Source organism: Echiichthys vipera, assembly GCF_963691815.1.
Source record: "Echiichthys vipera genome assembly, chromosome: 21".
NCBI lineage: Eukaryota > Metazoa > Chordata > Actinopteri > Perciformes > Trachinidae > Echiichthys > Echiichthys vipera.
Genome location: NC_139846.1, coordinates 19,199,621 through 19,225,937, shown reverse-complemented (window position 1 = coordinate 19,225,937; position 26,317 = coordinate 19,199,621). Strand labels below are relative to the sequence as shown.

The window sequence follows — 26,317 nt, the reverse complement described above, 5'->3', positions numbered from 1 at the left end:
AGAAACAAAAAATTTACACTTAAAATATATAAATAAAGACTTGCATAATAAAGTTGTCTGTTAGTAAGATGACTTATGTTGTAAAACAGGACCCTTGAAATTCAGGAAACTCCTTGTATGATTAAGAGATTTAGAAGTCCTTTGTTTTGTTATAGTGCTCAAATCTTACCAATAAGGAGATAAATTAATTATTCTAAACATTTTTTGAATCAGTCAAACTGAGTCAGTAGACTCAGTGTTGGCAGCAAAAATAGTACTGACTAACACAAAAAATTGGCTGACAAAATATTAAACAGCAATACTGAAAAATAATCAATGAAACAACCAAAAGGGGAAACTAAGGAAGACTGGCAATCATCTATAAAGCCTGCTGCCAGTAAACAACATTGTAATTAATATTGAAAATAATACCATACAGTAGATGCAAAAAACAACAATCTGGAATATATTTTTTATTCTCATACTACTCAGAGTTTCTGTTGCAGTGATGTTTGTGCAATCCTTGGAAACAATCACCTCTTCCCCTGGTTGCTTTAATATTTAAGTCAAACACAGCATTAGATGAGTAGGAAACACTCACATTTTATGACATTAAAATCAGCTAATGGCTCACAAATGACCCACACATCAAGCCTGTATTACTAATTTGCCAATGATTGGTTTATGTTTATCAGTAATCAATTAGGCCCTGCACAGTAACTGCACCAATTGTCCCACATCCATAGCCAGTTTTCCCATTTTGGCATTTTCAGACAGATTTACTGCCTGGCCATTGATCCATGGATTGAAGGCAGAGCAGGCCTTTAAGCGCATATCAAGCAATTGTTTGTTAGATTGGAAATAAGCCTCTCAGCGTTTGAGCAGTGACCACAAATACACACAACCACACAGCAACAAACACAGAGACATGTGAGCACACACACAGCACAGGGAGTGGACCGGGTCATTGAGTTCACTCACCCTCTTGCCAGCTTTGCCAGGTTGTCCTGCAGGTCCTTGAATGCCACGTGGACCCTGTACAGACACATAGGGATCACTCAGTGACAAAGGACTACCTGGGAAGTGGCTTTTGATCACATCTGTATTATTAGGATCATTCGTATCACTTCATACTCACCTGAGGACCATGGTCTCCACTTTCACCTTTCAGTCCAGCACCACCAGGTAGACCCTGAAGAAGGTGAAGATAAACAAACATACTTTTCAAACTGTGACACATTCACTTTCCTACAAGACGGAGGAGAAAAAAAATGGTGCAAAGTAAACAGCAGAGGGCGATGTTTAACTCAATATGTACATTCTTCTTGTGTGATCATCTGAAGAAAAATGAATCCACACATTCCTGTTACGACAGATGCATCTACTACCTTGGAACTCAAGTGGAGACAGTCGAAAACAATATGATCCTTTAAATTCTTAAATAAATGATATCACTCTACTAGGACTCTTTATGACATTTTTTCCTAAATAATGGATTATGTTCAGCTAGCACCCCCATTGCCGTTCATTTGAATGGTAAAATTCTGACTCTAAGGTCCGCTTTCAAAGGTATGTGAAACATTCTTGATAGTGTTAGACATTAAAGGACATATATAGTACTTAAGTCTAAAAAAAGCGATACTAAAGTGTTGGTCTCGACAGAGATTTTAGGGCATACAGTGTAATCTCTTAAACACTGTATGGATTCAAAGCTTGTGATTTGGAAATTACAGACGTTGTACAATCATGAAATAATTTGAATGTCTGAAAAGTTGAGTTTTGAACATGCAATCAACCAAGAAGGGATAGATTTTGGAGAGGCATACTTGCAGCAGATACAAGCCACATATTCCTTATCTCACTCAGTGTTCCTTGTATCTGCTTATTGCCATATCATTTCAGATCATTATGCTTGGCCTTTAGCCTGAGAAGAGCAGATTTAAGAAAGTGTAATTCTCTGTGTGTTTTGCAGGGATTTCTCCTGCAAATAAATAGTGGATCGTGTATCAACAAGCCCAAGAGACATGGGGGGTGGGCTGGTAGCACCGAACAGACCACTGAGCCACTGAGCCACCAACTGCTGATGCAACAACAGCACTGAAATCCAAAGCTATTTCTGCAATATTGGCGAAGAGCATATATCAAAAAGCTTTAAGGAATAGTTACATTTAGCGTCCTAACATTTAATGGATGGGATGGATGTCATGATTAATTTCAATCGTTTGTATGTACGATATGATGAATAATAAATAAGGACGGGAAATAAAAAACATTTGTTTTTAAAAAGTGAATTGCCGAATTCCTTCTGTTCAACCGCAAAGGAAAACACAAAAACGCAGACTCACCACTGGCCCCGATCTTCCTGTCAGACCCATCGGCCCAGAGGGTCCCCTCATAGCCAGCTGCAGGGCAGAAACACAGATAAGAACAAGGTAAAATCCCACTTTGTGAAAAATCCATTTAAACCTGTGCTGTATATTGATTTTTGAGGAAGAAAATCTACATTCTGTAAAAAAAGCGTAGACTATGTGCTTGTATAGTAGTACATTTTATCACACTTTTGTTTTCGTCCTATGCCATGCTTCAGTTTTGTACATAAGACCTTACATGCTACTGTATATACCATCGTTTTTTATTGCATGTTTCTTCCTGCGTGTCACTGTTCGATTCTAAATTGATACAATCACTTAGACTTAGATCTGAACTAGATTTAGACACGTGTTATTAATTGGATGTTTTTTTGACAGAATACAATCAAATCAATATAATGTATGACTAATGTTTAATGTGTCATTGTTTAAATTTGTGGTGTCCATTTTTTTCTTTTAGTGGTACGCAAATGACCGGTCATATTACATAATGCCTATTGCATAGTTTAATCATTTACAAGAACACAATAGTTAAAAAAAATATATATATATTTTATTTTGAATACCTGGGACCATTTCCATACTATACACATTCTGGCTTCCCTCGTTGGCTTACCTCGTTCTCTAATGGCATTATTTCCACTGTTTACTGTTTTCCTCTAACCGGCCACCTCCTTTCGGCCAAAAGACATTTTGTACACCTGTTGGTTCAGCCCACCCGCAGGCCAAGCCCCTGAAGTATTTTTAACAGTCTCTCCTGTCTGCCCATCTGTTCAAAGTGGCCTTTTTATGTTGTTACTCTTCAGCCTGCTCGGCATGTCTCCTTTTAGCCTTGCAAGGCCAACAAAATGTAGTTTTCTCCCCTCCCCTTCCCTCCTCTCCTTCATCCTTCCCTCCCTTTCCCAGCTGTGTGTAAGGAGCAGGGCGGGGGTGGGGGTTTGTCCACAGCTTTTTGGCTTCCAGGTGGCTTTTTTTAAATGTCCATTTCTACTTACTCTGGCCTGGGACAGGATGGCCTGGGCTTGAGCTTCTTGAGCTGACACCACTGGACCCTTCTCACCATCCCCACCAAAACGGAACTGTTAAACACATACGGACACACACACAGGCGTTAAAAAGTTGCACATGCAAGTCAATTAGCATAATTATGAAATTAGATGATAAAAGGCGGCTAGGATGTACTGTTATGCTATTCTGAGCACTTACTGGCAGCATCAGCATGGTACCAGGGGGGCCTGCCAAACCATCAGCACCAGGCAGACCAGCACGCCCAGGAGGACCCTACAATACCGAAGCAACGTTATAATCAACTTAATAATGAGATTAACTGTAACATGTGCAACAAAAAAGAACATTGAAAAAGGACAACATTATAATGGAGATTTGGGTGTCTCTGGTTGCTCCTCAGTGATTTTTCAAAATACAAATCACATACTGTAGCAGCTTGTATGTATTTAATGTATCTAAACAGCTAAATTAATGATTTATATGTGGTTTAAATTAAAGCTGCCTACCCTGTTGGCTTAGTTTTTAAGAATGTATGATGGTGTACAATCTTCACTGACCTACACTGTAGATAAATGTGCTGTGGGACTTGGAAAAATGTACCTGATCCTGAGTCCTTTTGGTTTTACTTTTAAATTCTACAAATGCCGTAGTGAGAGTGATATGGAAGGAAACACAAACACAGCCACACACTTTCACATGCACACAAACACACACACACGCACACCACACATGAGGGGACACACAGATGGAGCAGTAAATGCTGGAGGTGTGCTGTTTGTTGGTTTGATCCACAAATGCTCCTCCTCCTCCTCCAGCACACACAGACTAGGCCTGTCCATCTGTAAGCCACGCTACTGTCTACGGTCCAAAACCAACATCCTTCTCAAATAATTTGGGTGATGTTTGCATGTGTGAGTGTGTGTGTTGCATGTCTGTGGAACAGGGAGAGTCTAAAAAGCAATGTGTTAAATAGGGATACCCCTTACCAAGGGAAAACCAGCCCAGATATCATCCTCTAATCTTGAAGAGATCATAATAATTGATGTTATATAACTCACTGACTTATTTTAGGACTGTAATTGAGAATAAGTTAAAACTGTATTTGAGAATAAGTGAAAAATAATGGACAATGTCTCAAAGATTCCTCCACTTACTCTATCTTATGCCATACTGAGACACCTTGGAGTGCATTACTGTGCTTAAAGGAAATTTGTCGCAGCTTAGCTGTTTTAAAAACGATGCTTACATCCAAGAGTTTGTTAGGTTGTTTGCTTGTGTAATTTCCACACTGATTTGTAATGATGGCTTAACTGCTGCGACATTTCTGGAGTCCCAATAAACAATTAAATTCGGCACCTGCCAAACTGAAACATGTTTTATGTGACCTTTGAAAAAAAGAGCGTTCTAAAATTATTCAAAACAGCAGTAAAATATAAATTGTTAAATACATATACCTACACTCAGATCATAGGCTGTAAAGTTGCATGCTAACACTTGATAGTGATAGTAAGCTACTAGCATGATCTCATTGACAGAAAATATTAACTTCAGCACCATTAGAACATAATTAATTTAAAACAATATGCTGTTTAGTAAGGGAGTTTTAGATAGAAGTTTGTTAAACTTTAACTTTAACACAGATATCATTCAACATAAGGGTTGTTGCATGGTGTAGCAAGTCAAAGTTCTTCCAGTTGTAATTTAGTACCATTTTTGGTGTCTTAATAGATAAGCTGATAGTATAAACACATATTATATTTACAGCATACACACAGGAAGACAAAGAAATGTGGCTGGCTTGGGGACATAAATGACACCTCACCCTGTCACCAGAATCTCCAGCAGGGCCTGGGGGTCCGTGTAGACCTGAGGGACCTGGAAGACCCTAAAAAACAAAGCTCAGTCAGCAGACATCCAGCAGGTTAGCTCATTAAACTCTGACAACAAAGGTGTAGGATTCTGCTCAGGTGCAAAACACTGACTTAATCTTTTTTTAACATTATACTCACAGCTGGGCCGGGTGGTCCTGGGGGTCCTTCAATCAGCATGCCCTTTAAAAAACAAACACACTGTTTCACACCACAAACACTGTCCTGTGCAACAGCAGATGCAGGATTTTGGGGGAAATGCTTCTGCAAGTTTTGGCTGTTTCTCCAGTACTTTTTGAAGAGTTTCGACAAAACCTGCAGTTCAGAGGTTAACTTCATTCCCTTGGTTTTTGCATGATATAGTAAAAGCGAGATAAAAAATTAATAGCTAACTCATAAAAATAATTGGGATAAGTTGGCATCATATCACTTACAGGCTCAATGACAGCCGGCTCGCCCTTTTCTCCTTTCTGACCAAACGCTCCTCCAGCCCCTGCAACCTGCAGTTACAAAGCAAGCACAAAGGTGACATTCTTCACACAGCAGCTACAGTCCACATGTGAATAAATATCAATGATGAACAAGGAGGAGGCCGTTCAGCCAGTGAAATGAATGTGTGTTAGTGAACAATCAATCAATATCACATACTAAGTTGCAACTACTGTAGCTACGTCAGAGGCAGAGAGTGAATCAGGAATAACACAAAGTGAGATGACGTTACGGAACCAAACAGGCAAAATGTTAGTTGTAATGAGCAAGTAAATACCTCTATGTGCTGCAATGCTGTCACGGAATTGCCATTGTGCAGTGTGGCTAATGATGACCAAATAAAAAGTTGCTTTACACCAAAAGGTTATTGTTTTCATTTAAACCTCAAAAATAACAAAGAATTGATGCATATGGTATATATGAGACATAGGAGACACTGCCCACATTTCAGTGAAGTTAAGTGTCCTCCTTTCTAATCTCTGTGCAACATTGAGAATGAGTAGTGTTTGTAACTGCATACTACATACTCTATCAGTATGTACAGCATAATGAAAGATTAAGTATGACATACCAGCAGAATGTTCACACTGAGGTTTATACGAGCAATATGTCTGTTGAATGAGAATAGTTTATCACACTGGTAAATCAACATTGCCTCTTAAACTCAATGTAACATTTCCAGGATTATTTTAAGGCAAACTAGACTCAGCAAATGTTTTAGTGTAACATATTTTTTTCCACTGTATGTTACTCCCGTGCTTTTCTTCTTAACCGTACCCTAATGTCACTAGACATCATTGGTAATTATTTAGAAAACATTTCTCTAATATATTTCTGCGTAAACAAGATGCACTGCTCTTACTACTCGTATTTTATGTCATACAAGTGTGTAAATATTTCAGTATACAATTTTGAACAGACCCTGTAGCTAAATAAAGCTATATAGCTGAACACAACTGTATTTTATTAGTGTTAGGGAATTAGTTCAGCCGAGGTGGGATGGGAAGGAGGTGCGGTGTGTGTGTGTGTATGTGTGTGTATGTGTGTGTGTGTATGTGTGTGTGTGTGTGTGTGTGTGTGTGTGTGTGTGTCTGTGTGTGTCTGTGTGTGTGTGTGTGTGTGTGTGTGTGTGTGTGTGGGTGTGTGTGTGGTACTAAACAGGCAGACAATACTATTAAAGTCATTGCCCTCACATGGTTACAATAACCACAGGCATACAGACACAGAATTGTGTTTGATGATGTTCTGACTGGGCACTAGGGCCAAAATGGATAACCATAAAGACAAAGTGGAGAGAGGGGTGTATGTTAAGTAATGATACTAACTTGGTGACAAACTGTGATTGTTGGTGGGTGAATAATGGGTTAATTAGATTAGATTCAATTTTTTTGTAATTGCAGTACAGGTTAAAAGGAAAGTGTAAGGAGGGGAGGGTATGGCTCCATGTATGGGTGGTGTTAAGGTTGGGACAGACACTGAATGTTGTGTGTGGAGAGAAATGAGGTTGGAATAAAAGTGTGAACATTTACAGTGTGCTTGTGCACACGCTGTCTAGTATGTCAGAATGAGAGCTACTTAATTAAGGAGTAGTTACATGGTATCAGTTGCACCCTTTCTAGGAAAACACAGTAGCATGCATTGTCCCTTTCATAGCTGTCAATCATTAAATCACCAATCACACACCAGTGAGACAGCAGCAAGACTCCACACTCAACAATGTCAATGACACACTGCCAAGCAACCAACTAGGAAGGCGTGCACTGGAAGACAGAGTGAGTCCATAACGCAAACAGAGTCCCTTACACGTGCTGTTCATGCTCACACCCCGCAGTCACCAGGCCAGGGTGTGGTACTTACGGTGCTCTCAGAAACGTCAGTTTCAGCAGCAACCCCAGGCCCCACATCTTCATCGTTGGTTTCCGTGGGTTTGGGCAGGGCTGTGCCGTACTCATCATATGCCCCGTAATCATACAACCTGCTGTCAATGTCGCCCAAGTCATATTCTTTAAAGTCATATGCTTCTGCACCCGTGTTCGAGTTGTCCACCGTTTCTGGGACAATGGGCTCCGGAGCAATGGGAGTGGCCTCGGTGGCGTATGCACCGATAACATCCTCCTCCACAGCCTTCCAGGTGTCAGGAGTAAAGGTTGAGCAACCAAGGAAATAAGCATGTTAGTTAAGCAATTGAGGCAAGTCTACTTTTAGATGTTATTAAAGCAAATTGAAAATAAATTTAGCACGATATGCAGAAAACAAACTTAAAAGTAGTAATGGTAACGCCTCATTTATTCCAACGACAATAACAGCCTTAAGTTATCTTGAAGGAATGAAGGAAATATGAGACTGCTACTGGCCTGGCAGTGTTGGGTGCTAAATTTGAAAATGTCCAAAACCAAAGGGGTTTACTACACGCGGTTAAGTACCTAACCATGCAATTAACTATGTACTGATGAAGTTAACATGTTTTGATGTAAACAATCCTATATGTATGGAATAAATGAAGTGTTACCATAATGAATAAACTAAAATCATCATCAACTCTTAGAATCAAAAGTTTGTCAAAACAGACTTGATGTTATCTCAGCCTTTTTTTCTTTCTCATCATACATGATTAACTGATACAGACAGCAAAGAAAGGCTGAAATAGATGTCTGAAATGACAAAAGCAGCAGTTTACATGATCATCTAATCAGGTTGTAGTAGCTGTGCAGATATACAGAATGCATCCAGATGTATTCAACTAAAATTTACATTTGTAAGTCAATGGCAATATGTTTGGAGCTGCCTGTAACTTTACCACAGACTATATATACAGTTTGTATATACAGTCTAAGGGTAAACCATAGACTGTATATAAAGTCTGTATATGCAGTCTATGCTTTACCATGGTGCACTCTGTATTTGGCACGTACTACAACAACAATCGCCTGGCACAATTATTTTCTTTCATTCCAAACAGATCATTGTTTAGCTTTAGCTTTGCAGAGCAACAAAACAGATGTGATTACACAGTTATTATTGGCAGTACTTCATCCTTTCAAATTATATATTTAAAACTGCCTGTAAAATCACATCCACTTTGTCAAACACTGCAGTAGACAATGCACATTAACAGCTGGCTGTGAGGACATTTAAGTCTTAGCGATCATAGTTCTTTTAGAGGGAATTAGGAGAACTATTGATCAAAGCCAAACTTAAGATGTGATGGACAGGTCATATATTGTTAAACAGATCATTTCCACTCTTGTTTACTGTTAGTGGCATTGGTTGAGAGAGGCTCTGTCATCATGAACTTCTTTTAATCCTGGATAAGGCTGCAAATTGTGTCAACTCTCTGTGTATGTAATGAAATCAGACAAGCTGGTGTAACTGAGGCAAAAGTTCTGAGCATTATCTATAAATATCTGAGAACTTGGCTCTTGGAAAACGTGCATGTGCTACTTCACTAGAAGTTGGAGTGGCTTCCATTAGAAAGATATAATACAGTAAGTATGACACTTGCTTGTTCATTTCTTATTTCTACCATCCAGGCAGCCTCATACCTTAAAGTAACAATTACTTCCATATGACACCCATTATTAAACAACTAGGTTAACTGTCAGTGACTGAATAGATCTAATGTGTTCAAGCGCTGAGAAATAACAAAATCTGCAGCCTTAGCTAGAAATGTATGACATGACATAACTACAAATAACCTCCACAATGTCCACCACATTATTTTCTAAGCATGCAACATATCCCTAGAAGCCACACAGTGTATGCAGTGGAACAGGTGGGTTGTAACTTTTAAACAATAAAAGATCTTCCCCTGTCCATCAGTTCTGCCACATACCAAAATCTTAGTAAGTCAAAAGACACATCCATTCACTGGAATGGTTGTGTCTTCATACCAGATACTTCCTTGGGTAAAATCTTCCTGGCTCACATTGCCCAAAACACCTCACACTTGTTTTTAGAAGTAGATGATAATGAAGATGAAATGATTACCTCATTGGGTCCGCTTGTGGCAAATGGAGCCTGAGTTTGAGAAGCATCTACAGTTCCGTAGTCATAGTCTGTATTGTAATCTCCTACATTGTTTGGCTGAGTCATGTTGAAAAAAGGAAAGAAATATAAAGCGAAGGTTAACCCAAAGGCTCAAACCAGAGGTTGTTTGCTAGGGGTCCTTTCAAGCTGGCTACAGACTCTGCTACTTCTACACAGAAGAGGTTAGGGAGCTCTAAGTCTGCCATCATAGATTTTCACTTCAAGGCAGGAAGATCTTGATGGGATTTGGTCTTGTCTTTACATGAATGTTTACCCTAAAATTGCCTCTGGGTCGTGCTGGCGCTGTGGCCTGGTAGCCAGGCATCTGTCGCTTCTTCTTAGCGGCAAACTTTTTAGCTGATGATTTTTTGGCAGCATAGAAGTTTAAGGGCTTGGCCTTAGTTTTACTGAGGGACTTTCTGGTCCTCTTCTTTTTCATGGAGACACTACGTTTCTTTCTCTGGAAGAGGTGGCGGTGACACAGAACACCAAGACAAACATGGAACATTTAAAAGAAATCGGAAATGATTTTAAGGCACAATTCGCAACTGTTGTACAAAGTCTTTTCCAACCCAACTGTCAGGTTCCATGTGTTCCACGTTCTAGCAGCAGCCCATGTGCAGGAGTTGGCATGCATGGTGTGCTTTATAATGTTGACCATGTATATCAACTACAAGGGCTGCTATAGGAATGCCGACCATGGTAAGATTAACTTTATATTATGTAACAGTTGGGTAGAAAGGATGCTGCACAACAATTGATCACTCGGCCTTTCATGTGACACACAGGAGATTGTTCAGGCAAATATACTTTAAGTATCTGGGACAGACGCACAAACAAAACACACAGGATTTGCCTTTCAGCAACTCTTTAGAGCTATTGCAGTAATAAAATAGCCAAAGTGCTTATACCTCAGTTTCCATAATGTTAAGTAAAATGTTGCCAATATCCATATGTATATATATATATAATGTATACAATAGTTTTAAAGACATGCTGGAATGCAAAAAACACTCAAAGCAGCATTTTTCCAGTGACAGAAGGCAGCAGCCTCACAGAACAGACACAAGGAGGACTGACAAACTGAGTATGTTTACATGCACACAAAGTTCTACTTCTGCAGCCTTATTGTCAGGTCATAATCAGAGGTCAGGACACCTAGATATCTTTCAAAGTAGTGGGAAAAATCAACACTTTTGGCGCAAACATTCTAATTAAAATATTATCATAAACATTATCATTCCCAGTTATTCGAGTATTGGTATGCACGTAAACATAACATTGAGATACATAGACCACAGAAGAGGAACTGGGGAATGGGATGGATGACTGAGAAATAGAGACATCACAGGAAACACATCTTTTTTTTTTTCCTTTTTTCATTTACCTGTGGTTCAGAATACTCATCGGTTGGTATGGTGTCTGTGGCTCCCTCAGAGTAATCATAGAACTGAGAGTAATCTAAATCATCGGTAGTGTACTAGAGAGGTTGAGAGAGAGAGGGAGAGCGAGAGAGAGGGAGAGAGAGAGAGAGAGAGAGAGAGAGAGGAATGAAAAGAGGTTTTAGTGTTAGCATTAGTGCGCTTTCAGCAAGAAGATGATACATATAGTACATATCATCGTGGGCATACCACATGTTCAAACAGTTGAAGCCAGTGTAAAGCTGTGATGTGTTATTTATAACATAGCAGCATATGACAATTAAGGTCTTATCATAATTTCAAAAAATCATCATCACCTTTAAGTTATTAAAGCCAAGTGTTACTAAATGTGATAATGGTCTTAATGTGGTGAACAAATGAATAAACAAATGTTGAAACCAGCCTCGTGCGTCTTAGCCTACACAAATGTGAGCAGATGGGATTTTTAAAAGCTCATAAAACACAGGAAAACAACGGGGGAACCTCAAAGACAAAAATACCAGCTGCATTTCAGGGATATCGTAATGGAACACTTTCTCACTTCGTGCACGTGCGTTGTACACCTCAGTTCAACTTGATTAAAGGGGTCTGATTCAAAGAAAGAGCATCCTCTTTTAGTTACTGTATGTACTTCGCTTGCAGTCTCTTATGAGAGATGGAAAAATGAAACTATACAATATAATTAATGATCAGATAGGGGAAAACCTAGACCCAAATGAAGTCTAAACTTGATATAATGAACTGATTAAAAACAATGGGTCATGGTATTTGGCAGCATGTATATTTCCAATTATCAAATTAATGAAACATAGATGGATCTCTGGGGTTAAGCTGGCACTTCAGGAGGTTCAGGGCTACACATTTGTTATAGCTGGTCAGTAATCATGACTCTTAATGGGCAAATGTAAAAGAAAGGTTAAGTAGTTGCACTTAATACTGATACAGTCTTAAGTGTGTGATTAGTTAAAATGGCAATTACATCCGTGGAATAACATAGAGCCACACATATTCCACTATGCCCTTGGCTGCTGCTTGGTCTTGTTTTCAGCTCTTACTCACAGGAATAAGAATAAGAAAACAGTTGGGGTTAATATCCTTCCATGAACTGCAGAAAAAGATCAGAGGAATAGAAAAAGTAACCCTATCAGCTTCTTTCATTATACCTTAAAAATGAGCATTTTATACTGTATGTTGATCAGTGCTGATTTAACTCTTTATCTGTAAATATCCCAGGTCAGATAACAGCTGCTTACCATCTCGCCACAGCTCCAATCAGCGATATCACAGCAGGCATTTTACTTTTGACAGCTGATGGAAGACACCTGCTATGACACCCTTGGTTGGGGTGTTGCCTGTTGTCCAGCATGCATGGTTTTCAACTGTTGATTTAGTGAGTATTTACCCTTTAAGGGCACAGCCCAATGGTGCCAATATGTAAAGATAGTGAAATGCTGTTTTTTGTGCAGGTTGTGTTGGCTAAAAACATTTATATTACACTAACGATGGCAAGTTTGTATTTGGACCTAATATGAGGACACACCGACCTAACAGCTGTGGTTTCTTTGCATTCAAAGACATCAGCAGCCTGTAGATTTGAACAATAAGCAATGCAATGCAAAAATGAAACTCCTCAATATCTCCTGTAAGAAGATAGAAATTAATTTTCGACTGGTTCTTTGTCGAATCTCCCCCGCCCTCCCTGGTTGGCTGACCTCTTGCTCTGGCTCCTGGGCCTGCAGGGATTCGCTGTGGGGGGTGTCACAGTCGGGGCTGTAATGTTCACAGTAGTCATATGCTGCTTTGGGATCAGCAACAATCAGAAGTTGCTGGATGTCCCCCTGCAAGAAACAAAAAGAGAAAACTTTTACTACTATATACTTTGTGTTCTTTTACCTATTTTCATACAGGAAAGAAATCTGCAAACATATAACCTCCCATGACAGTTTATTAAATTAAATGAACCGGATAAAACCGGGTAACTAGCATGAGACAAGACAAGTCTGAACACACATGCACATGCACACGCACACTCACACACACACACACACACACACACACACACACACACACACACACACACACACACACACACACACACACACACACACACACACAAACACCCGCTCACACACACACACACACACACACACACACACACACACACACACACACACACACACACACACACACACACACATTCGTACACAGAAGAAGAAGGTCATGTTTCATCTTGCTCACACACTCAGACATACTGGGTGAAGTGTGGCATAAATTTAAATCTTAAATTGCAGATGTGCTCTTAGATCCCATACACTTACAGAGTCTGGCAGAGGAACCTTCCCCCCATTGTATGATTAAACAGCTTGACAAACACCCCACAGAGACGAGACTCATATGGTGCAGGGAGGAAACGAAGTTCAGGCACTGAGAAGATTATTATTATTATCAGCGCCAGGGTTTACCTCAGGAAATCAAATAAACGTGTATCATCAAGACACAAGCAACACCTGGCATGGTCGCGTGTGCTACTTTGTTGCAGTTCGTAGTAGTGTATGTTGGAGTTTTAGTTTATCTGTTAAATATTCTTCCACACTACACAACTTTGTTTGAATCCCTACCAAAAATGTTGTGTAATGTTGTTTCACACTCAAGTAACAATATTGTTACTGGCCACAAAATCAGTCAAGCTCTGAATTACCTAACTTTTAAAAGCTTTTAAGTTGAAGTTTGAAGTAGCTCACAACACCACGTGGTTACTGATGGTCTCTGGTACAAAAACTGTCAAAGGAATTGTGCTAAAATTCACCACCACCATCTCTAAAAATGTCACTTAGTGAAAAAATGTAAATATACTGAGAAAAAACAATAATACGCAATGGCTGTGTCTGAAAACCACTAAAATAACGCACAGGGCGGAGTGAAACTTTGAAAATGGTTTGGAAAAGTAGCCAAACCACAATGTTGTATATGGTTTGGACAGGACACCACAAGGTTGACACCGTTCCAGCACTGTCTTGCCTTGTTATCAGTCCTACAGCCAAAGCACACAGCTCACTGCGAGACAGCAAACATATTGGCGAAAGCATCTGGATTTTTCTGTGGAGTCTGTAATTGCTTGAACTGAGTACCTGGAGGCTGGTTCTTGAGCCTTTATACACATTGTAAAGACAGCTGAGGGGGGTTCTTGGGCGGTGGAAGAAGGGGCGTGTCTTTGGTTAGGATGTTCAGCAGGCGAGCACAGAGAGATGCCTGAGCCCAGAGGTAAAATTCTGATGCACGTGTGTGAGCAGGGCCACTATACTGTACGTTGAAAGGCAGAATAGAAGGTTGGCAGAAAAGAAGAGAGAAATGAAGCAGGCTGCAACTTGTCAAGAGAATGTCTGTGTCTGTGTATCCTCTCTGTGTTAAAGCTAGGGCTATTGATCCTCAACATGTACCGTAGTATAAACATCCATGTGCTAAGGCTTGTCCCATGGGAAAACAAGCAGCGCTCCTCGAAACTTTCTCTGTGTAGTGTAACCATCCATCAACATCTCGCTGCATAGCTAGTTTGACAGTGCAAAGATTCCTTCCTGTGTGCCACTGGGAGGGTGGAATGCTACTTTGACTTCATTTCTCTCACTGGTTGAATGTATCTGTAACAATTAAATCATATATTGCGGTACAGTTATACAGTTGTGCTTTATGCCAGCCTTCTGATCTAATGGGCCAATCAAAGTACTTCTACTCCTACGAGGTTATTACACTGCAGGTAGTACACTTGAATTGCAACAATCCTTAATAATGTAGTGTAACTGGGGCAACATTTCATTTCTACTGTCTGAAGCATCAGCACCAAAAGCAGCTGCATCAAATTTAAAAAAGGGACTGTTTTCCTTTGAAGCAATTGTTTGATATTCTTTGAACTATGTTTATTTGCTTTCTTCCTGAGAGTAAGATGAGATAATTGATACCAGCCTCGTGTCTGTAGGGCGGGGTATCAGTACTCAATACCTTAAAAGAATTACCAAGTAGTATCAACATTTCTCCATTCAAACAATGTCTGCATTCGATCCTTTTTGTACCGAGATTTAGAACAAAGTTATTATTTGTATTGTTTTGCTCACAGCCAATCACCATATGCAACTCATACTGTCTGTGGTGTGGTAAAATTGAGCGTGATGTATTTGACGTAGTTGGCAGTTCAGCATGCCTCCAAAACTTCTGAAAGTAAGGCTATACTACACGCCTGTGGCATCTAAAAACACAAATGCATTCAATACAGAAGGATCTTCCATATGTACTCTATAAGTATTGGTATCCTTTTAACTGGTATTGGAACAGTCCAGTGTCTGTGGTGAGTTCAGGTGTCTCTAATAACTGCAGGACAGTCCAGTGTCTGTGGTGAGTTCAGGTGTCTGTAATAACTGCAGGACAGTCCAGTGTCTGTGGTGAGTTCAATGTCTGTAATAACTGCAGGACAGTCCAGTGTCAGTGGTGAGTTCAGGTGTCTGTAATAACTGCAGGACAGTCCAGTGTATGTGGTGAGTTAACTGTCTCTAATAACTGCAGGACAGTCCAGTGTCTGTGGTGAGTTCACTGTCTGTAATAACTGCAGGACAGTCCGGTGTCTGTGGTGAGTTCAGGTGTCTCTAATAACTGCAGGACAGTCCAGTGTATGTGGTGAGTTAACTGTCTGTAATAACTGCAGGACAGTCCAGTGTCTGTGGTGAGTTCACTGTCTGTAATAACTGCAGGACAGTCCGGTGTCTGTGGTGAGTTCAGGTGTCTGTAATAACTGCAGGACAGTCCGGTGTCTGTGGTGAGTTCAGGTGTCTCTAATAACTGCAGGACAGTCCAGTGTCTGTGGTGAGTTCATTTATTTTTTTTAGAATGATTCCAAGCCCTCTGTATGGTAAATATGAAGATACAACCAGCAGCTGATTGGCCTGGAAACTAATGTCTGACTCTGTCCAAAGGTAAGACCACCAGCACCTCAAAGATTCACTTATCTGGCTTAATTATCTTTGCAATTAATGGCTCCAGAATCATATCCAGCAGAAGGATGTAAGGTTTGTTTAAACCTTCTCATCAATACCACCGTTTATGTGGTATCATTTTTTTATCTTGAGTTTTGGTAACTAAAAACTAACGTTTCAGGCTGTGGAATAAAAATAATGAGCACAAAGGTTGATTTTAATCCTTTGTGTCTAAGTTATACGAATATTTGTGTACCAGATAAAATATCACATAACTTCTGTGTTAGCCATTGAGACATTTATCATACTGACCATGAGAAGACTAAATTGACCTGCCAAGTGGACATGGGACAGCAGGAAACCCAGGTGCCAAGTCTGGAAAGGGCTCAGCTGAGTGTGTGTCCATGTGTGTGTGAGTGTGTGTGCATGCTTGGGAAGGCTCGACAGGGAAAGAGTGATCAAGCCTTGTCCTGAGTCAAGTTGACATGTATTACCTCATGTGTCACCCTAAGACCAACAGTGAATGCTTGAATCCTGCCTAGAGTCAGCTCTAATTAATCCATGTCTGAGAGCCACCCGTCTGCACACAAATAAGCTGTGTTCAACCTCTGGACCAGATCAGTATTACTAGGAGACTTTTGACTGTTTCATGAGAGGACACAAGCAACATGACAGACCTATTTAATAATACATGCACGTGGAAACAAGAAATGACAAAATTATCATATATATACCTGTATATACTGTATATATATAGGTGTAAAAACAATCAAGTCTAAGGTTTAAATAAACTTTTCGAATGCTATACTTGCCAAGGTAACTTGCCAAGTTTTAACAGTGATAATCACTCTTACAGACAAGATTCTTCCTTTAATGTGCATTAACCTGTCTCTCCGGTTAAAATTAGGGGCAACTCACAAAAGCCAAGAAAAGGCAAGTGAGAAACTCAAGAAGGCAACACCAAGAGATCCAGAGACAGTCAGACAGACCAACGGGGATTAAGAGAGAGCAGCTGGGATGGTAAAAGATGTTTTGTGCTGAGAAACACCTGGGGAGAGTTATGCTGAGGCTCTGGGTCTGTCTTCCATTGTGGACTGCTGAGATAAAAGCCCCTGGCAACTTGGAGCAAAGCCAGAGCTCCAAAATATGCCCCTCCTGGCTACAGCAGAGCACAGCACAGCACAGCACAGAAACAGGCCACAAGGCTGTGTGTTAATGACTGTGGTGTCAGAGGTCAACGAGAATGAGAGAGGCTGAAAGAGAGAAGCGGGGTCAAGATCAACAGCTGAGACTTGTGAATCCATTTACTACTTCATACCTGTTATTTCCTCTGTTTTGTTATACATTCTTGGCGGTGTTCATCTAAAGTGGAGCTTAAGAAGTATTTAAATATTGAAGTGCATGATCATTCTTAATATGATGCGATACAGTATACAATGAAAGACACTGTATAGTGTATATAATTACATTTCATTGAACTATATGATATTTATTGCGATTTCTGAAGCTCTCAATTTTTAACTGGAGAGCTGGTTGATCACTTAGCTGCTTTGACTCTCTGGTGTCTGTTCAGAACGGGTTCACGCCCCCAGTGGAGAAGCAGGAGAAGCAGGCTGGACCACAGGTACAGAAGCTAATCAATGAACTGCTGTAGATGGGGGCAGCAGCTAATGAATTCTATATTTAGAATATTTTCACCACTTTACCTTGCCACCAGACAGACCTATTTAAGATAAAAAAGGGGGGGGGGGGCTCTCATCTTAGCCAAAGGTAGGACCGCCCCTCCCTAAACGCAGAACTTGCACTGTGCGTAGGGCCTCATGTTGCGCTGGGGACCTCATATTATGCACAACTAAGTCCCCCGCCTTGCCATGGGCATGCACAGTTTGCGATGCCCTAAAAAGATCAGACACGGTGCCCGCACGCTCCAGTCAAGTGAGTTTGAGAGGAGAGAAAGGAGGTCTGTCATCTACCGCACACATTGCTGCAATGGCTCACAACTGCTCAAAGCCGGGCACCAGTGCAGGTGAAGAGAAGAAGACAACACCAATCTGGTGCAAGCAAGAGGAAAAAACCTAAAACAAGAAGAACCTTGAGCTTCACTCGAAGGTATGTTGTTTAATGTAAAACGCTGGCCATATCAGAGACTACACTGTTTAACACTGAATTTCTTATTTACATTGTGTTACTCATAACTAAAATACACCAATTAGAAGAGCTTCAGTTTGGCATAATAGGATGAAATAGCATTTTCTTTGAACTGTTAAAGCGGTGCAAAATAAGAGGGATAGAAAAATAAGACCAAATCTTTTTTTCTAAAAGCTTAATCCACCTTGACCTCATCCTGGCCACAAGGCACCATGGGGTATAAATACACATAGAAGGGGTGAAAGGTTATAGCCCTGCATGGTAACAGTGTTCCCACAGAGGAGCTGCATGAAGACAACCTCCGTGTTTTGAATGGTCAGTATACAGAACTGTTGAGTTTTGTTGTGATAGTTAGCTCTTTTGTCTTTTCTCTGCTAAAATACAACCGCATGTTGTAATTAAAGGGTGAGTGCAGGGCATCACTGGCCAAATCAAAACACAAGTAGTCGTCACCACTGCTCCTTTGACACTACCTTTGCCCGGGGCAACATACCTTTGGACCAACCATAGCTAACTGTAATTAGACAGCCCCATACGACAATTAGTCACTCAAACAAAGCCTATATGGTGCAGTTTCTCTGAGAAGAGAGGAGAACTGAGGAACCAAGAAAGGGCAAAAGGAGTTAGAGGATCACATCCCCAAAACATGACTTTTAAGGGGACATGTGCTCATTTCAGGTTCATAATTGTATTTTGGGTTTCTACTAGAATATGTTTACATGCTTCAAAATAAAAGAGAACATTGATTTTCTCATATTGTCTGAATATATCTATAATCACACTGTGTCTGAAACACTCCATTTTAGCACCTGTCTCTTTAAGGAATCACACTGTAGCATCACAACTGTACAAAAGTCCTGACGGCTCATTTAAAAACACAGTTCCTGAATACAGGCTGTGTGCATTTCTCTGACAATTGAGTGTTTTACAGTATTTATAAAGCACCTCCACCCGTTCTAAAATTTAAAAAAAGACATAGCAATCTCGCTTTTTACAAGATGGGACATTTAAGTGAAAATAACAGACAACTGAAAAGAGCTCATTTAAAATATAACAGTTTAAAAAGCTAAACAGTAAAGTGCTGCACATTATTATAATCCATTAGTGTTAGAAAAACAAATGGAATCCAAAATTGAATCTGAAATGAGCAACATACAGTCAGAATGCCCTCTGCAGTGACACCTTTATCTATCTAGGCTTGCACACTCACTAAAAAACAACTCGCTAAAAAAATATCCAACACAAACCAATTAGTTATCTTTAGATAAGATGCATCTTCTGGCAATACTGGTGGTGTGGCCTCAAGACATAGACTACATCAGTCCCATCTATTCTGAAGGTAAGACACACCGACCCCTGATGAGTGTTTGCTACCCAAAAGTGGAGGAAATGGGCTGGTATGTATGTGAGTGTGCGGGATTCAGACAGGTAATGACAGCGAGGTATGAATACACAGTCTCATGGCTTGGGAACAGTAGGGAGGCCTCAACGTGGGGAGGGCGGAGAGGGAGGAGGAGGTGGTGAGCAGGACAGAATATGCAGGGGGGGGGGGGGGGGGGGGATTGAGGAAGGCCTGACGGGGCAATGAAAGACTCCCATTCATCTAAACCAGATCCCTTTGCGACGGTGGTCGCTTCCAACCTGAGGCAGGTATCGCATGAATAGACGTTTATGAAAAATATGGGTCAGCTTGTGAAAAAGAATGTCAGGGTTTGAATAAGGGAGTAAATGTGTGTCTATCCCTTAATACTACCACTGTGGTATAAAGGGGTGTAACTGTTAATAAATACTCACTGCTATAAGTCACTGTCTGTGTATTCCTTGCATTCCTCCAATGTTCTCATACAAAAGTTACACTGTAATTAAATCAAATATAGTGACTAACTAAAATAACAGGAAGAGGTCACATAGAGTATCTGTTAAGGTGCAACCCTTCTTGGGCATAACTTTCAGCAACACTGATTTTACCATTTCATTTAGTTCCTCATTAAAACCACTGGTTTGAATGCAGGCCAAGGTATTTCCTTCCCTTGTATATCCCAGCATGCATCGGGCCCTGTGGATCTCTGAGGAAAGCAGGGACAGAGAACAGACAGGAGACCTGTTCCAAAAACCACACAGAGAAGACCCTGTTAACTGACTTATGGCTCCTATTTTCAGCCCTTCCAACCTCTGACTGGACACACTGTTTCATACAAATGCTGGTTTCAGTACCCTCTCATAAATCTAATCAAAACTGACAGGAGATATGAAAGCAAATCTGCTCATAAAACTGTGCACCTAAAAAACTCTCTAGCTCTTCTTTGTTGAGGAAAACGACACAGTCAGTCTACAACTAGACATCAGCAACATCGTACTGTAAACAAAACAACATTGAGCGATGTCGGCTTAATGCAGGTGAAAATAATCTTTCAAATAACTCTTTTTAAGAAGAAGAAGAATTACTTTATTAATCCCGCAGCAGGGAAATTCAATTTTTTCACTCTAATATTATTCATGTTACACACACACAGGCCTGACATACACACACATGCACAGACAGGACCTATACATGCAATTGATGGAGCGCCCCGAGCAGTTGGGGGTTCGGTGCCTTGCTCAACAGCACCTCGGCAAGGAGATGAACTGGCACCTCTCCAGATACCAGTCCACACTCCATTCATGGTCCACACAGGGACTCGAACCGGTGACCCTCCAGTTCCCAGCCGAGGCACCTTTGGAGCTACTGCCGCCCCCCAAGAACACCTGCACTTTTTAGTTACTACCTTGATTCATATTTTAACATCATTCTGTGTATCATCAAACTGGTATAACTGTTATGTAGATCATGATGGCAGCATATTTTCAAAAGAATACCAAATCTATGCTTTTCTATTAAATACAAGTGATGTTTCTTTTATTGGGGCATCTGACATATGACGCTGATACCCATCTTTTTTTTTAACTCTGCACGACCCAAATGACCTCAGTGGAGCACTAGGTCAGACAGAGCAAATAATGCAAATCCAAGGTATGATTTAATGAGCAACACAGAGAGCCAATGTAACACACCCAAACTAGCTTTAAATGTGCAGGCCCCTCGGACCCCATGGTGATCACATGGTATGCCAAAAAATATGGCTTTAAAAGAAGAGTAGCAGCATCAATCATTCAAACCTGGCACCAGAATAATGACTAGCTATTTCTTCTGCCCATAAACAAACCACCACTCCCTCACGAGCAAACACAGATCCCCAAACAGGCTTCCAAGGACGTTTACTTCCCACCGGAGAAGACTGAGTGTCATGACGATTCAGCTATTGTCTGTCATTATTTACATCTGCTGACCCCATGCCAGCAGCCACCTCTGAATGAACTGTGCCTCAAAGCATCATGTTCAAATCACTGACAATGGAGGCGCTAGCATACCCCAAATGCCAGAAAGTTAACCATATACATTTAGAATTTGAAGTTCAAAGATGCAGATTTGTATTATTAATTGTATTAATTTGTGTCAATGATTTCATATTGAGAACAGTCTGGGCTAAAAGCTATGCATAACAGTAATGGCTAAAAGTCAAAAAGTGTTGTTCGCTTTATGATAAAATCAAGTACTTTTATAACGTATTTCTTTAAACAAACAGGGCGAGACAAGTTAGAAAACATTACATTCATCTTTTTTTGTAGAGGCATTAACAGCTACATATAGGTTTCAGTAACAAGCACAGGTTTAGCAATGTTTCGTAAAAGCATGCAAGAACTGACATCAACAATGGCTCAGTTAAAAGAAGTTAAGATTCACTTCAGTGTTCTCCACATACTTGATTGCCACTACCTTTATCGTTGTCAACAATGTCTCTTTAAGACACACCCTCAATGCCTCAAACCTTCCAACTGACATGTAAAAGCAAAAGCCTTTCTTCTCTGGAGCCTTACTTTCATGTAAGTACGAATACTTACATGAAAGGACAATAACCTTCAAACTAATATGTTTTATTCATTTAAACAAATAATAATGAAATAACTACCATTGTACTTAACACTCTGTAGTAACAGGACACCTTTTTTGGCAAGTGTGAACTGAAAAAACTCCAACTCAGTTTAATACACTTATCATATCTCAATCAATATAAAACTATCATGTCTGCCATCAAACTAATTAGGTTGGACTTCCATTCGTTGGTGGATCACTTCACCATTTCACCTCATGCCAATGCAAACCATCAGATTAAAAGTCCTTTGGCACTAAGATTGTATAATTACAAGGTAAAGAGAAGCTTTAACAAAGAATCTGAAAAGTCTGAGAAGTTGATCAAGAGCCCAAAACACACAAGCAATAGTGATGTACAAAGGCGGCCAAGTTCAACTGCTTGGAAGTGACTATGGTTCAAGTCTCACCAAATATCACAACATGTAGTCACCAGGAAGATGGACAGGTGTCTCTGCCACTTGTGATTTTCAAAGACTGCCCCAAACGGCAAAAAATAAAGTACAATGTGCCTGTTTGACAACTACATATTACCTGAGCTTATCCCACTCCAAAATAGTTGACCAATTTATTCACGAGGTCAAGCAGTAGGTCAAAAAAAAGACAAAGCTGTAATCTGCTCAAACTCTTCTGCTCGTTGATCAAACTTAACCATAGCACAAGCAGCCTCACATATTTTGGATATATGTATCATACCAATTTGACATTCCTAATATAATCTAAAGAACCTGAACACTTCCAGATCGACCCTGGTTTCTATCATCTCCACAGCATAGAATGAGTCCAGGTATGCCTCGATGGGACATGACCTAAAACCTTATTTGGCAAGATACTCGAAGCACAGTAAATACAGCCACGTTTTGGGGATTTATTAAGTAAGCTAGCAGTGCCAGCAAAATGCACCATAAGCAACTCTATCACAAAGGACATGTTCACAGATCACCACAATGAAAACTTACCTGGAAAACCTCCTCATCCAGGATCCTGGTGCCGAACACGGTAATGCCATCGGTGTTGATGGAACCGCGGTCACTCCTGAGGAGAGGCTTGGTGATCTTCTTCTTACAGTCTACAATGATGGTGACAGTCTGCTTCTCCACGCTGATGGCCACACGATGCCACCTGATCAAGGACACAACGAAGAGAGATGAGAAATAAAAGAAGCCGTGGTCAACCAGTATAAGAGACACTGACTTAAGTTAGTGTGGCACACATAAGGCCTCTTAAGTGCGTATTATGAGTGCATGATTATTACTTAAATCAGACAGTGATGTTATATAAACAACATGCAAAAATGAGGTCCATGAATATGTTTTAGGGTGAGTGCTTATCCGATTACATGAAATTTGATTGTAGGCAATTTTATGGTGGTTGATTATATTCTAAAGGAAATCTTATCAGCATTTCTAATATGATTATAATCCACCTTTTTACTGTACTGTACATCTCGACACACATCAAGGAGGGAAAGCTCAGAATGCTCTGGTGTATGATGTGATTCATCACAGAAGTAAACACAGAAATAAACATGAACCTCAGAGTTATGTATGATATATATCGATCAACAACACCCATGGACGCAAAGGGTCAAGCAGGGTCACACGTGAGTCTAACGCCTCCCTCGCTTCTGGACCATTTGCCACTGCACTTAAGGGCTATTGCATACCAGGCAGCAGTGGACCACATTCTTGCCCCCACACTCTGGCCCTGTTTAACACGGGATTACACTCATTAAACTCCAAACTTAATCCTCCTTCTGGGTTACTCGGTATGACAGACATGGTGAACATTGTGGAAAGTGTGTGTCAGGATCCAGGAAGGCCTGCCTTGCCAGAGCAGGAGACACACAGTCAAAACATTATTCTGAGGTGGAAGATGAGACCTGGCACCACTGTAGCTCAAGATGGCAATATAATATGAGCGTATATGAAGGTTTTTTAAACGTGTCGAAAACCCACTAAATATGCCATTGCCAGGAGAAAAGTATGCCTTTTCTGTGTTTTTTTCTGGTGTGTCACATTCAATGTCAAGAACATGCCGGTACCTGACATGTTACAGTGATTACTTCCTTTTTTTTTTTACTTAGTAATCTCTATTTCAAACTCACTGCCGACTAATTTGGAATGATGTTTGAGCGCTGCTTGGACGGAGACCGACAGAATTTGTGGCTAAGAATGACAAGAAGTCATAGCATCATGCTGGAAAGGGGGCAAAAATGAGTGTGTTCAGCCCGGGCCCCGATTAAATCCTGTGACTACTGCAGTCATTTGTTCAGGGAATGAATGACGATTGTAACCTTTCCCATTGAAGACAAAGGCCAGATGTTAATGGGTGTTAGTGTTTTTTGTCCACTGGGGAAGGGGCTTAAGAAGCATTTATCAGAGGTACAGATACATATCTGTTTGGGGAATCTAGTTATCAGAACAGACAAATGATCAAATTCATTTGAACACAGCTTGATCTACAGAAGGATTCCAGGGCAGGCAATAGAGCTGAGAAGAAAATAAACGTGCAACACACTCCGGGCTTAGCGGTAGAACAGGAAGGATTAATTGTTACCTTATATGGCAGAAAACTACATGTTGACTTCTATAGGTTTTGAAGTGTATTATGATCAAAAGAATAGCATTATATTTGAAGAAGCAAATGTAAATGCAATCTTTAGAAAAGCATGTTTAAAGAGCTTAAATAAGATCAACCTGAGGGTATACAGCGTAACAGCTCACTAGAAATCCTTCTTTTCACCTCCCTTTTAAAGAAAGGATAATGCTCTTTTTCACCTCATCAATATCATCATTGTTCCTCTCTTTTCAAGCTTGGCATATGCCTCTTAGTAACAATGAATACATCTACAGGGACTGCAGACTGTACACAGCCTGAGCTCTAGTCAATGAAGATTTAGACAAGGCCTGAACCTGGAATGAGTCCAGACCAAGAAGTGTTAAAAATCCTCTAGAGAACACTGCTCCTTAGACACTGGGTCACAAAGACTAACACAAAGCTGGCTGCCCTTCTCTTTGTTGCAATGTGCACATAAGACTTTGCTGACATGGAACTTTTACCAAGATTCATCCTATCATGATAACTGTGTACACACAAGATCTCATTTAAAGCCAGTTTGGTCACACAAATATTGTGACCGGGTTACGACTTCCCTCAAAAGCTCAAAAAACAAACTATCCTCAAATTGCACGTTCAGCAAGTGAACAACTTTAATAACACAGGAAGACACTATAAAAACAATTTAAAATGTTCATTTTTCCCAGCAGCCTATCTGTTTATTTACTGCTCCTTGCCCCTGCACACAGGCTCATGTCAGCTAAGCTGAAGCTCTAAGGGTTTACTCACACTATCCATTCGTACCGTACCACAATTCAAGGCTAAAGTCTAGTTCGTTTGTACCAGTGTGAGTACAACTGTTCCGTGCTTAAGCGGGGAACACCTCCTGGCCGTGGCCTGGTTGAGAGAGGTGGGCTTTAGTAAAGCATGTACGAGCACGAGCATTCATACGTGTATGAGCACGAGCATTGACACCGGTCCTGTTGTCTATTTCTACAATATATATATTACTATATATACAACTGTTCCTGGCGACGGACATTAAAAAAGATGCCGCTGAAAGTTTCACAGTGGTTTGATGTGGAGGTGGAGTGTTTTACTACAGATTTGGTCAAATGAAAATATTCATAAGCAGTTGGACAAAACAAAATATCTGAGGCGTGATGATTTATTAAGCAAGAGGCAATCAAGCTGAGCCTCGGATCATTTCAAGGACTGTGAGTGCAAGCCGGCCTGGACCACAGGGGAAGAGGGAGGGGGCACAATAACGCTAAAGCACGGCACGGATCATCTGGGCCAAGTGTGAGTGCGCCCTAAGTGAGAGTTCAGGGATTTCTGAACCTGGAAGCAGAAAAAATTCATGCTGAAACGTGGAGCGCTGTTTCTGGTAGGGTAAGGTAATCCAAGGGGGTAAAAAGGAAGTTTAGGACTGCCCCTTTCCCCTCCTTCATTTCCCCCCTCTCTAAAATAACAGAGGCAGTGAGTTCATGGATGAGGTCAGGTTGCCCATAGCAGTCCCTGCTGT

General features: G+C 40.5%; 1 protein-coding gene across 4 annotated transcripts in view; it reads right to left on the bottom strand.

Annotated features, from left to right (window-relative positions):
• The window catches only part of col11a1a (collagen, type XI, alpha 1a), an 84,947-nt gene that overhangs the window by 51,191 nt on the left and 7,439 nt on the right, over window positions 1-26,317 (bottom strand). For 2 of the 4 annotated variants that reach the window (XM_083936089.1, XM_083936090.1), the window contains exons 4-16: window positions 23,193-23,355; window positions 12,873-12,998; window positions 11,127-11,219; window positions 9,701-9,796; window positions 7,571-7,837; window positions 5,659-5,724; window positions 5,366-5,407; window positions 5,179-5,241; window positions 3,555-3,629; window positions 3,344-3,427; window positions 2,325-2,381; window positions 1,118-1,171; window positions 961-1,014 (exon numbers count right to left, since the gene is read on the bottom strand). In XM_083936089.1, the coding sequence (XP_083792215.1) occupies window positions 961-1,014; window positions 1,118-1,171; window positions 2,325-2,381; window positions 3,344-3,427; window positions 3,555-3,629; window positions 5,179-5,241; window positions 5,366-5,407; window positions 5,659-5,724; window positions 7,571-7,837; window positions 9,701-9,796; window positions 11,127-11,219; window positions 12,873-12,998; window positions 23,193-23,355 (1,240 nt within the window). Of the gene's footprint in view, window positions 1-960; window positions 1,015-1,117; window positions 1,172-2,324; window positions 2,382-3,343; window positions 3,428-3,554; window positions 3,630-5,178; window positions 5,242-5,365; window positions 5,408-5,658; window positions 5,725-7,570; window positions 7,838-9,700; window positions 9,797-10,013; window positions 10,200-11,126; window positions 11,220-12,872; window positions 12,999-23,192; window positions 23,356-26,317 lie in introns of all 4 variants that reach the window. The other 2 variants (XM_083936091.1, XM_083936092.1) reach the window with 2 other exon arrangements.